Source organism: Chionomys nivalis, chromosome 9, assembly GCF_950005125.1.
Source record: "Chionomys nivalis chromosome 9, mChiNiv1.1, whole genome shotgun sequence".
In the NCBI taxonomy this organism is placed as follows: Eukaryota; Metazoa; Chordata; class Mammalia; order Rodentia; family Cricetidae; genus Chionomys; species Chionomys nivalis.
The window spans coordinates 62,774,412-62,788,426 of record NC_080094.1 but is presented as its reverse complement, the minus strand read 5'-3'; the positions used below and the strand labels follow the sequence as shown (position 1 = coordinate 62,788,426).

General features: G+C 34.0%; 1 protein-coding gene across 1 annotated transcript; it reads right to left on the bottom strand.

Annotated features, from left to right (window-relative positions):
- Positions 1-5,171: 5,171 nt before the first annotated feature.
- On the bottom strand, positions 5,172-6,101 carry LOC130881671 (olfactory receptor 4K3-like). Its single transcript, XM_057781363.1, has one exon. The coding sequence runs from the start codon at positions 6,096-6,098 to the stop codon at positions 5,172-5,174; it is 927 nt and encodes a 308-aa protein (XP_057637346.1). The 5' UTR covers positions 6,099-6,101.
- Between the last annotated feature and the right edge of the window lie 7,914 nt (positions 6,102-14,015).

Sequence of the window (14,015 nt, the reverse complement as noted above, 5' to 3'; positions counted from 1 at the left end):
AGATGTTACTCAGTATATTTTATTTCTAGATGATATCTGAGACATTAGTAAAAATGCTGTCAGATACTACAATAACTTAAAAATATTACACACTCAATGTAACCTGTAGCCAACATGTAGAAGAAAATAGACACATGGGAATCATTAAATCTTTCTAGTCTGCAGAGTATGATGATACATTAATTGCCTCCCTTTATCATATTTTCTTGTGTATTTTTAAACAGCATGGTTCATAATGTTATAGACAATTACTTCTTTATTCAGTTCAGCTTTTTGTATAAAATATTCAAGCAGACAAACATAAAATATATGTGTGACATATATATATATACATACATATGTGTATATCTATACATATTTATATATTAGTTTAGGTAATACATACTTTTGCTATGAAATATGTGTGTATATGTGTGACTTTATTTAAAATACTTCCTACTTATACTTTTCTAAGATCACACAGACCTGTTCATTAACTATGAGATAAGCAGATATAAAAGACATTTGACAGGCTAATTTCTTCTCAGGAACATAACAACCATTTCACAATTCTCTTCTCTTGTCCAGGACCAATCAGTATTTTAGAAGACCCAATGACATCTATTATTCCATTAAAGTGTAATTGTAAATTTTGTTTAACTCAATGACAGTTCTAATGTTCACTATTATATTAATAATATTTAATGAAGGGGGACAAGCTTAATTATATTTTTAGAGACCAGAAACAAGAAATTTATTTTCTTCTATGTGCAAAGTTTTCCTATACTGATTGTCCTTCTATCAAAGTGTTAAATTTTGTAATAGTCTCAATATTCATACTTCTTTAAGTATTTATGGATAAAGTTATACTTATAGAACTTAATAGACATCAAGTAATACATAATAATGACTTAAAGTGTGATAATTTAGTAGCTTCTACATTTGTTTTGCTAGTAGATTGGGTGCAATTGTGTTATTGTCTGTCTGTTTTGTTTGTGGGGGTGTAGGCTTATTTTAATTTTTAATACAAATACATTATATCACTTCCTTCTCTCCCTTCCCCCTCAAATTCCTCCCAACTACCCTCATTAAACCCTTCCAGTACCACCACTACAGTTGATAGCATTTTTGGTAATTTTTCATATATATATATGTATATATACACTTGTGTGCACAAATATATACACATGACCTGCCCAATTTTATTATTGCATCCTAATACAGGGCTGAACACTCTACATTTGAAAACAGATTAAAGAGCTCATCTCTGGAAGCAGCTAACTCTTCTTCTCCTTGGAGTCAATAATTTTCAGAATTTTTTTTCAATTTGTGTTCTATAATGACCATGTATTACCGCTATTCTCATTTGATTTGTTGTCATCTTTACTATTTCTATGCTGAAAGTTATATATTCACTCTGATTTAAAAATGCTTGGTCTTGTTAAGTTGAAGGGAATAATCATACAATGGTAGTTGGATAAAGCTGTTATGGATTATCTGATAAAGAATGACCATCTTCTGATGTAGACGTAAATAGGAGAGAAACATGAGAGATGAAAAAAAATATCATATTGACTGGCCTCCAAAAATGACATAGAACAAAGAAACAGTTCTCAGTAAACACATTGGATACTGGCAAAAAGGGATAACTCGAAGTAGATGGAGAACTTCGTAACAGAAGACTATAAGAGAGATAACTTACCAAAATTATAGTTTTCTCTTTGGTCGCACTTTCTTCCCATCTGATGTGTGCTTATGAAGACATTCATGGTGTGTGAAAATAGTCTTTCTCTCAGCCTGACCAATCTTCACTTCCTGACATTTCCCATGGGTGAACCATGTCAGTTGTTTTGTATTCTGAATATAATGAGAACCTTGGAAATAATTATCTTGGACATCTCTGAGGGATTTCTCTGTTAAGAGTGATACTGAGTGCTGAAAATTTGTGAAAATAGAAAGACAAGGAAAACCCTTTGTTCATTAGTCTAGCATTGACAGTGTTAGTCAACTTTTCAAAATTATTCACTTCATCAATGAAGATGAAGGAGAAGCATGCTGCTGCCTAGTCTGCTATTGTCTTAATATCAACAAAGTAACTCAAAAGCATAGTTAAAAGACAATTTGTAAATGTGTGAGTTATTACTAGAACAAAATCCATGCTGGGCACATAATTTGCCAATGTATAAAAAATCTGTTTCATTTCTTCATCACATAATTCATGGATTTCATGTGCTCCATACTTGCATGTGATATTGCTAGGTTTGAAATGTTTGGCAACATATTTAGTCCCCATTATGTTTTTTAAAATAATTTAGCTCTACTTATCTATGCTTGTGAGTGAGTGTATGCAATAGTATATGTGCACATATATACATATAAATATATGTTTATATATACATATGTATGTGTGTGTTCATGTGTGTACACATATGCAGCTCAGAGGGTCTCTCTGTCAATTCTGTTCTACCTTTATCAATTTTTTAGGGGTTGTTCTCAGGTTGTCAGATTTGTAGTGACATTTAAATCGTATTTTAATAAATAAATCTTGCCTGAGGATCAGAAAAGTAAACAGCCACACTGACCAGCATTACAGACTAGGCTGCAATTACACACATTTTTAATCCCAGTAGTCACACTAAGTTGCCGTAGAAACAAGGTGGTAGTGGTATATGCCCTTAATCCTAGAACTGGAGAGGATTATAAATCAAGAGGAGATAGCTCTCAGTCTTAGTCTCATTATGAGGTTTCCTGGAGGTAGGAAAACTAATTTTATACTAAGATAGAAGAAAGAGCCAGTGACTGGCTACTTTGCTTTCTTGGTCTTCAGATTGAACACCAACATCAGTGTCTGCATTTTTATTAATTGTGCTCCATTTTGGCACTCAACATAAGGCTCAAACCCATGACCCTGGGAACAGGAGTCCAATGTTCTACCAGATGAATTAGGTGGGCTCCTGCCAGTACCTTCTCCATGAAGCTAACTCTTAAACTGTTAAGGAATGCTGGAAAATCTCTGGGAGTTCGAGGCCAGCCTGGTCTACAAGAGCTAGTTCCGGGACAGGCACCAAAGCTACAGAGAAACCCTGTCTCGAAAAACCAAAAAAAAAAAAAAAAAAAAAAAAAAAGTTAAGGAATGGAGCAAAGCCAGCCACTAAAGCTTCACTGTTATCCTAGCTATATATATCACCTAGCAGTTTAAGACTCATGCAGTCAGGAAACCATAAAGATATATAGTAAAATCAGATTCAGAAGAAGTTTCTAAACAATTTACAATGTGTTTAAAAATATGTGTAGGCTTGATAGAGAAAAGAATAAGAATAGAGAAAGTCCTTTTAAAAAGCAATAAAGTAACTGGGCATGGTGATACATGTCTTTAGCTCATCTTTCAGGAAATAGGGGCAGGTAGAACTCTGTGAGTTTGAAGCCAGCCTGTTATACAACTAGTTCCAGGACAGGCTCCAAAGCTACAGAGAAACCCTGTCAAAAAATAAAAATAAAAAAACACTTTGATTTATACTGTGTACTGCTTGCCAAATTAAGCTAATAGAATGGTGCCACAAAACTTGCGGGAGAAAAGAATGAATGTCTAAATTGACTTAAAGTTCTCCCCACAAGATGTAACTCATATCTAAAGAACCAAAGACCAGGCAGCCCAGAGATCAAGACAAAAATGTGCATGTTCAAAAAAATATGAAATGATTGAATCCTAATGACATTCCTCTATTCTCAAAGATTATTGCCTCATTCAAACATTATTGGGAAAGCTTCATCACGCATTAGATGGAAACAAATACAGAGACCCACAATCAGATATTATACAAAGAGAGATTTTGAAATAATAAGCTCTAAATGGAATATCTCCATCAAGTTTTTTCCCTCAGAGCTCAAATATGAAAAAATAAATAAATGGAGAAACAGTGTAGAACCAGAGAGAATGGAGGAAACTAGGAGCACAAGATCCTCTAAATCAACCAAGAAAAAACTTATATGAACTCACAAATACTAAACCAGCAAGCACAGGGCTTTCATGATTTAATGCCATACCCTCTTCATATAAACACAGCTTTCAGCTGAGAAGTTTTATGCAGCTCCTGAGTGTGTGAATGAGAGGATCTCTGATATTAGTGCTTTCTCTTAGGTCTCTTTTTCTTCTGTTGCTTTGCAGTGTCCATCTTCAATATAACGAATTTCATTTTATCTTTTATTTTATTTTATTTTCTCTTGTTGTCATCACTTAAAACCTGCTCTTTTCTAATGAGAGACAGAAAACGAGGGGAATCCAAATAGGCAAGAAGGTGGGAGGAACCAGGAGTAAAGAGAAAGGAAACTGTAATAAGTATATATTGCATGAGAAAATAATCAATTTTAATATGTAACTTATGTAAATATATAATCATCTCCCAGCTTCTAAGTATATTTAAGTCTATAGAAAACTGACAACATGTTATTTTTAAATAATAATAATAATAAAATACTTTTCCTTTAAAAAGTATTGTTCAGGGTGAGACTCACTAAGGTAATAATGACCATAATAAGTTAAAACATTACTACATTTAAACATCCACAAAATGCTTAAAATTTAAAAAATGACACTTTCTTCTCTTTGGGTGGAAATACTAAACTTACTAAATATTCTAAAACTTCTTGGTTTTTCCACAAAAATAACAAAACCAAAATATTATATGATGTGATTATTAAAAAGGAAGACAGTATCGAGTATATAAAATTGATATTTTCCGGCTAAGGAGAAGTAGTTACATATTACAGGAGAAAATATTTTAGGAAAATTCAAGTTCACCATTAGAATTTATAATCATGAAACTAGAATAACATTTAATGGGCATGTGGTGTTATACAGAATTGTATTCAAGTAACATTTACTAAGATTTTATTAGTAAGATAAATATATGGGGTTGATCAAAAATTTTAAGCTAAAATTTATTAAAACCATAGAATACTTTGATGGCAATCCTGTGTGGAAAAAGTTTATATTAAAAATTTAAGAAAAAGAATTAACAATGTTCTGCGGATTGATGAATAAATGTCATATATTTTAAAATGTTAAATTGTATCTATGTTGAAAGATTGGTATAAAATGTCAATTAACTGCATTTTGGGTTTAAATATATTTCATAGAGTCAGTCTCATGGTGTGAAACAATTAGTGCATGTTTCTGAACATTATGAATATCCTTAGGGTCCCAAGAATTTGCCTATGAACCTTTTCATAGCATTTTTCATTTCTTTATTTCTCAATGTATAAATGGCTGGGTTTAATAGAGGTGTAAAAAAAGAGTAAAACACAGCAAGAAATTTGTCCAACCAGGTAATACTGAGGGGCCACACATAGATGAAGATGCAAGGCAGAAAGAAGATCATTACCACAGTGATGTGGGCACTGCATGTGGACAGAGCCTTAGATGCACCAGCTTTAGAGCTCTGGCCAACAGTGATTAGGATATATGTATATGAAATCAGCAATAGAATGAAGCAGGTTACAGCCACAATCCCACAGTCAGCATGCATTAAAGTATTTAGATCATGGTAATCTATGCAGGCTAGCTTGATCACCAATGGCATATCACAAAAGAAACTGTCTATTTCCTTGGGACCACAAAAAGGTAGCTGCAAAACCACGGCCAAGTAACTTATGCCATGTATAAGCCCAGTAGTCCAAGAAATCAACACCAATCCAGTGCATCTTTTCAGGTTCATAATGGTGAAGTAGTGGAGTGGTTTACAGATGGCCACATAGCGGTCATAAGCCATTACCACCAACAACACCATCTCCACTGCACCAACACAATGGGAGAAGAAAATCTGGAAAATGCAGCCTGCAAAGGAGATGGTCTTGTATTCTCTGAGAAAATCTGATATCATTTTAGGAGTGGTGTTTGAAGAAAGACATATGTCAACAAAGGACAGGTTGGCCAAGAAGAAGTACATGGGAGAATGGAGATGGGGGTCAGTGGTGATTAAAACAAGGATGACAATATTTCCAAACAAGATGAGCAGATAAAGTATGAAAAATATCACAAAGAGTAAGACCTGAAGATTCTTAGAATTGGTAAGTCCCAAAAGCATAAATTCTGACACCAAAGACTGATTGCCTCCATCCATTTCACTCAGTGAGTCCTCAGAAGTGGCCTACAAATTAAGAAAGATTAAGATTTAGTCATAATAGGAAGATTACTTCTTTTGTAGAACTGTATATTAACTTTGAAACTTACCTGGATAGAAATACATAAATGTAAAGAGGAATCTAAGGCAACTATGAGTGATACTGCTGCCCAAGTGAAAGCTAATGAGCCAAGAGCAACTCCACATGAAGAGAAGCATCAGGTGCGACCGTTATCCACATGCTCATTCAGGAAATTCCTCTATAAGAGAGCAGCAAAGAAGCAGGACGACAACATGAAGAAAAAGTGTGTGGTCTAAATTTATCACTAGAAATCATGATATTCTGTAACAGAAATGGAGTTTAAACATAGAAATTGCATTTATGTTCAGTACAAATGGTCAGACAGGATGTTACCATTTTTGGAAGCATTATGATGATTGCTTTGAGCATTAGGAAAATAATATTAGTGACATAAATAAATTAAAATTTTGAACTCAAACTCAGAAGTAGAGAATTGGAAACCTTCAAAATCTCAGAGAAGAAGCATACAGAATGCCATATAACATACACATTGATAGAAACACTGAACCAGATCCAGTGTTATTTATTATTAAATATATATCTTTGACTTTATTTATTCAACTATACAGATTAACAAAATATCATTGCAAAATCCATAGGAGATGATTTACCAAAGCACATGGCAACATGCATTCAAATCTTAGCTCTGAAAGTCACATTTAGTTCAGTCATAGCACTAGAAAAAAATGTTGATCTTAATTGCATCAACAGATATTGAGAATCCTTATATGTTAAAATATTATATTTTATTGATATGAATAAGTTATCTGCCATCAATCTATAAACAGTATATTTTCTCATTATATCACGTATCTACCAATTAACTTTGCTTTTTTAAAAGAAGAGAATAAATTACATAAACATGTAAGCACAGCTATTCTTTGTCAGCCTGGATGAGTATGACATTACACTTTCAGTGATCATCAATTTTCATCTCAAATCACAGAAGGGTGCTTATACTGATCTAATAAATAATATTAAGCTGGATGGTGGATAATATTTCTCCCTTTTCTTCTACATTTAGTGATTCTCAACATGTGGGTCTTATCATTCTTTATCCTTTGAAGTCTCTAGGTGGAAGGAATACAGCAGGTGAACAATGAGATCCCTGATGTTATCATCAGAACTATTTGACAATCCTGTTTTCTGAGGACCCAGAAAGGTGGAGTAAGGATAAAAAAAACAAAACAAAATTTTGAAGACATGGGTAACAACACATCAATGGGCTATAGCACCATGATAGCATAAAAGTAAACACATGTGCCTTACAAAGATTTATCACATATTTAATGAAAATACATTGATATGCAGCACAGAATTTGTGTTTCTTGATAATTTTGATTTTTCACAAGGAAGCTTCTGGTCAACCTAAAAATTGCAGGACAACATTTTTGTTTTCCTTTATTCTAATTATTTCTTTGAATTTTTAGATTCTAATGCAGTTAAATCATTTCCCCCTTCTCTCTCTTTCCTATAAATCATATAATAGACCCACTCCATGCTCTTTCAAATTCATGGTTTCCTTTTTCAGTACTTACTACTTCATGAATATATGCTTATTCCTAAATATAACCTGCTCATTCTGAATAGTGTTACTTGTATATATAAGCTGCAAGAGGTGACCATTTGGTATTAGATGACCTATAGATATGCTCCTCCCTGAGGATGATTGTTTTTCCAGCTCTTAACATTTCTTAGTTGCCTTTTTTTCTTTGTGTATGGTTGAGTCATTTTGGAGTTCCCTGTCCTCTTTAACATAGTCTCTGGCATTGTCTTTCTTCTGCACAAGTTCACACAGCCATGATAAACTTTGCCATGAAAGAATTACCATCTAAGAAAGCAAGCACATTTCAGAGCTGTGTGAGACTTTCCTTTTGACCGCTACTGCCAAATAGAACCAAGTATCAAGTAATGCCTTTTAAATTAACTCATCTAGTATTATAGATGTACAACACTACTACATCATATGTCTGTTGATATAAAATATCTTATATCTAATTTATGATATGTTCTGGTGACCATGATTCTTCAAAACTCTTTTAATAATATTATTCAGTTTATTTTATTTCTAGATGATGAATGAGACATTAGTAAAAATTGTGCCTGATACTACAGTAGCTTAAAAAATATTACATACTCTATATAACCTGTTGCAAATATGTAGAAGGAAATATACACACAGGAATCATTAAGTCTTTCCAGTCTCCAGAGTATGATGATACACGAGTTGTGTCCCTTTATCATATTATCTAGTGTATTTTTAAACATCATGGTTCTTAATGTTATAGACAATTATTTCTTTGTTCAAATGAGCTCTTTTTGTAAAATATGTAAGCATACACACACACAAACACACATATATGTATATATATATACATATACATATATATCCACATATTTATTCATTTAGTTCAGGTAACATTTACCTTTGCTATGAAACACATGTATATGTGTGTGACCTTTCTTTAAAATACTTGCTACTTATACTTTCCTAAGGTCATGCATACCTGTTTAGTAACTATGAGATAAGCAGATATAAAAGACATTTGACATGTTAATTTTCTTTCGAGAACATAACAACCATTTCACTATTTTCTGCTCTTACCCACAACATTTCAGTATTAAAAGACCCAATGACATACAAAAATCTATAAAAGTTTTGCTGTAATTTTATGATTAACTTAGTGACAATTCTAATGTTAGCTTTTACATTAACAATCTTTAATGAAGGGAGACAAACCTAAGTATCTTTTTTAGAGTCGAGAAACAAGTTATTTATTTTCTTCTATGTGTAATGTTGTTCTATATTGATTGCCCTTCTGTCAAAGTGCTAAACTTTGCAATAGTCTCAATATTTATACTTATTTAAGTATTTTTGGATATAAACATATTTATATAACTTAATAGACATCAAATGACAGATAGTAGAGATGTAAAGGGTGATATTTTAGTAGCTTCTAAGTTTGTTTTGCTAACAGATTTTTTGCTATTGGTGTTTTGTCACCTCTCTGTTTATTTTGTGTTTAGGGGCTGTAGGTTTATTTTCACATTTTTAAATGTACTTTTAATTGAAATATAATTATATAACATCCTTACCTCCCTTTCCACCATCATATTCCTCCCTAAACACTTCCAGTACTACCACTATAGTTGATAGCATTTTTCTTTGGTAATTATTCGTATGTATTTTTATTGATATATGTTTGTATGCACAAATATATACACATAATCTGTTCAGTTCAAATTTATTATTGCAAAATAATTCAAGGCTGACCACTCTGCAACATTTGAGAACAAATTAAGGAGCTCATCTCTGGGAGTAACTAATTCTCCTTCTCTTTGGAGTCACTAATTTTCAGAATTTTTTTTCAACTTGGGTTCTATAATGACCATATATTATCTCTAGTTTCATTTGATTTTTTTGTCATATTTACTATATCTATGCTGAAAATTATATATTCACTCTGAATTAAAAGTGCTTGGTCTTGTTCAATTGAAGGGAATAATGATACAATGGTAGTTGGATAAAGCTGTTATGGATTATCTGATAAAGAATGACGATCTTCTGATGTAGACATGAATAGGAAAGAAATATGACAAATGAAAAAATCACATTAACTGACCTCCAAGGATGACATAGAACAAAGAAACAGTTCTCAATAAACACATTGGGTATTACTAAAAAGGGATAGCAAGAAGTCGATGGAGAACTTCGTAACAGAAGACTATAAGAGAGATAACTTACCAAAATTATAGTTTTCTCTTTGGTCACACTTTCTTCCCATCTGATGTGTGTTTATGAAGACATTCGTGGTGTGTAAAACCAGTCTTCCTCTTAGCCTGACCAATCTTCACTTCCTGACATTGTCCCATGGGTGAACCATGTCAGTTGTTTTGTATTCTGGATATAATGAGAACCTTGGAAATAATTATCTTGGACATCTCTGAGGGATTTCTCTGTTAAGAGTGATACTTAGTGCAGAAAATTTGTGAAAATAGAAAGACAAGGAAAACCCTTTGCTCATTAGTCCAGCATTGACAGTGTTAGTCAAAATTATTTACTTCACCAATGAGGATGAAGAAGAAGCATGCTGGTGCCTAGTCTGTTACTGTATCAGTAAAAACAAAGTACCTCAAAAATTTATAGTTATAAGACTGTCTGCTAAACGTGTGAGATATGACTAGAACAAAACCCATGCTGTGAACAAAACTTCTTAATGTATGGAAATCTGTTTCAAGTCTTGGTCACACACCTGATATATTTTTTGTGTTCTATATTTGTACCTGGTATTACTAGGTTTGAATTGGCTGGCAAGTTATTTAGGCCCCATTATGATATTTTAAATTAAGCTATGCTTATCATGTATACCTGTGTGTGAATTTGTGCCATTGTTCATTGGGTGTGTATGTCATATGAATGTGTGTGTTTGTGTGTGTGTGTATGTGTGTGTGTATACATATACATACATATATGTAGATCAGAGTGTCACTCTATCAACTTAATTCTCTTCTTCTGCCTTTCCAATTTTTTCAGGGATTGATCTCAGACTGTCAGACTTGGACAACAAACATCTTTATTCTTGGAGATTTCTTGGCTCCTCTTCTTTCAATATGTTTTAGAGAAAAGACATAGATGTACATTTCAAACATATTTATTTTCATCTTAGATTTAAGGCATCTAACCGGTACAGCTAAAAGATTATCCTGCATAGATAGAGAGGTAAGTGACAGAGCTCCAGTTCAAAGATTCCCAACATCATCCAATGTAATGATTTGCAAGGCAATGTCTCCCATGGTCTCATGTATTTGAACACTTCCTTCTTAGCTGGTGGAACTGTTTGTAAAGTTTATGGGAAGGTATGGATTTGCAGAAGGATGTATATCACTTAGAGTCAGTTTTAAGTGTTGAAAGCTGGAGGCACTACAAGTTCATTCTCTTGGCTTCATGCTGATTTTGTAGAACTAAGCTCTTTAGCTTCCTGCCTCTGTTACTTGTAGTCATGTTTCCTGCCATTAAGGATTCTTATTTTTCTGGAAGAGTGAGCTCAAATAAGCTCTTCCTTCTAAATAATAAATAAATGAAGTATCTCTTCAATTCAATAGATAAGAAAAACTGAAATTTAAAATGTAAAATTTAAGAAGTGTTGATACATACATTTAACCATGAAGAAGTATCATCATAGTGTAGACAGTGAATTAGCTCCTTAATCTGTGATGTTTCCTTTGTATTTTAATGAGGTGTATCCATATGTACACACGTGACAAGAAAGAAAGAAGGAAAGAAAGAAAGAAAGAAAGAAAGAAAGAAAGAAAGAAAGAAAGAAAGAGAGAAAGAAAGAGAGAAAGAAAGAAAAGAAGGAAGGAAAGAAAGATAGAAAGAAAGAGAGGGAGGGAGGGAGGGAGGAAGGAAGGAAGGAAGGAAGGAAGGAAGGAAGGAAGAAAAAAGAAAGAAAGAAAGAAAGAAAGAAAGAAAGAAAGAAAGAAAGAAAGAAAGAAAGAAAAAGAGAGAGAGAGAGAGAAAGGAAGGAAGGAAGGAAGGAAGGAAGGAAGGAAGGAAGGAAGGAAGGAAGGAAGGAAGGAAAGAAAGAAAGAAAGAAAGAAAGAAAGAAAGAAAGAAAGAAAGAGAAAGAAAGAAAGACTCCAAAGATACCAGAGTTTGTTTTGTGTTGTTCATCTATTGCTGGGCAAAGATCCTGCCATTAGTGTGTTTGTATACCCAGTGAGACTCTTTTGGAGAAAACTAATTTTTATTTTTTGAGTGGTTATAAGTTGGAGATAGCTTCTGCTCACAAATGGGAGCTTATGTCAACTTCCCTGTTAGCACAAGAACACCATCTGGCTTAGACCTGTACAGTCATGCTGCCAAAGTCTCTGTGGATCCATATCTGCATCAGTCCTATTGCATGTATAAGGCCTTGTTTCCTTGAATCTTCTGTCCCAATGGGTGCCTATAATCTTTATGCCTCCTCTTCCCCATTGCTCTCTGAGTCATGAGGGGAGAGATTAGATAGGGACATTTAGGACTGAATGTTCCTAGGTTTCTTGCTCTCTGCACATTATCCATGTGAATCTTAGTATTTGTTCCTATCTGCTGCAGGAAGAAGATTCTCTGGTGATTGCTGAGCAAGACACTAATCTATGAGCATAGAATGTCATTAGGAGTCATTTTATCACTATATGCTTTCAGTAGAATAGTAGTATTTGGTTTTGCCCTAGATCCTTGATCTATTTAGTCTTAGATTCTTGGCTACATGAACAGTGCCCAACAGGGGTTCTATCTCAAAAAAAGTAAGAAATGCATGTGACAGTAACATACATCAAGAGAAAATTCAGCAAATATTTAATATTAGGCAAAGTATGATTTAAATTGAAGAATACTGCTACAGATAAAAAGACCATTTCACATAGAAAAAGTCATCAATTAATTATAATAATATAGCAATTTTAATCACTATGTTCTAAGTACAAAATTTTAAATGTGTGAAAATTCTGACAGAATTCTAGCAATACATAATCACATATAGGAAAAGGTATAATGAAACAGTCAAAACCCTATCTGTGTGGTCCTTTCCTCCCTCAGTCTGTTGGACACCAGGTTGAGAGGGGAAGGAGGCAGATGGGGCAACAAAAAGCTTTAGTGGCCTATAAACACCAATGGAGACAGCTGTCCAGAAAACAGATTTTGGTGAATCAGCTCGATTTTATTCCATAATATAAGACCCACATTGGAGCGCCGGATTGAGCTCCCGAAGTCCAAATGAGGAGCAGAAAAAGGGAGAACATGAGCAAGGAAGTCAAGATCGCGAGGGGTGCACCCACCCACTGAGACAGTGGGGCTGATCTATTGGGAGCTCACCAAGGCCAGCTGGACTGGGACTGAAAAAGCACTCTCTGAACATGGCGGACAATGAGGGATGATGAGAAGCCAAGGACACTGGCACTGGGTTTTGATCCTACTTCATGTTCTGGCTTTGTGGGAGCCTAGCCAGTTTGGATGCTCACCTTCCTAGACCTGGACTTTCCACAGGGCAGGGAACCCTGACTGCTCTTCGGACTGGAGAGGGAGGGGGAGAGAAGTGGAGGGAGGGGGAGAGGAGGGGGAGGAAGGGGAGGAGGGAGAGGGAAATGGGAGGCTGGGAGGAGGTGGAAATTTTTTTCAATAAAAAGTAAAAATAAATAAATAAATTTAGCAAAAAGAAAAGATGGAAAATAACTCAACCTGAAATTGAGATGAAATTGAAAATTTCAACACCCCAATAAGAAAACTCAGGAAAAAATATTACAAGTAGAATAGATTGAATAGAAGATAGAGTATCAAGCTGGGCGGTGGTGGCACACACCTTTAATCCCAGCACCTGAGAGACAAAGACAGGTGGATCTCTGTGAGTTCAAGGCTAAACTTGTCTACAAGAGCTACTTCCAGGACAGGTTTCAAAGCTACAGAGAAGCCCTGTATCAAAAACCAAAAAACAAACAAACAAAAAAAAAAAAACACAAAAAAATAGAGTATCAAAATTGAAGATAAAATAGATAAATATGACCACCAAACAAAGGTAAAATTAAACACACACAAACACAAGGAAAATATAGGAACATTGGGACCCCATGAAAATCCCAAATCTACAAATTACAGTCATAGAAGGAGAAAGATCCTTGGTCAAGAGCACAGAATAGATCTTCAATGAGACTAAAGAAAAAACTTGCCCAAATTAAAGAATACAGATATAAGAAGCACATGGACCACAACGTAAGAACAGAGAAGAAACTCTCCATGCCATAAAGTAGTTAAAACACTAAATATTCAGATCAAATAAAAGGTATTAAAACTACAAAAG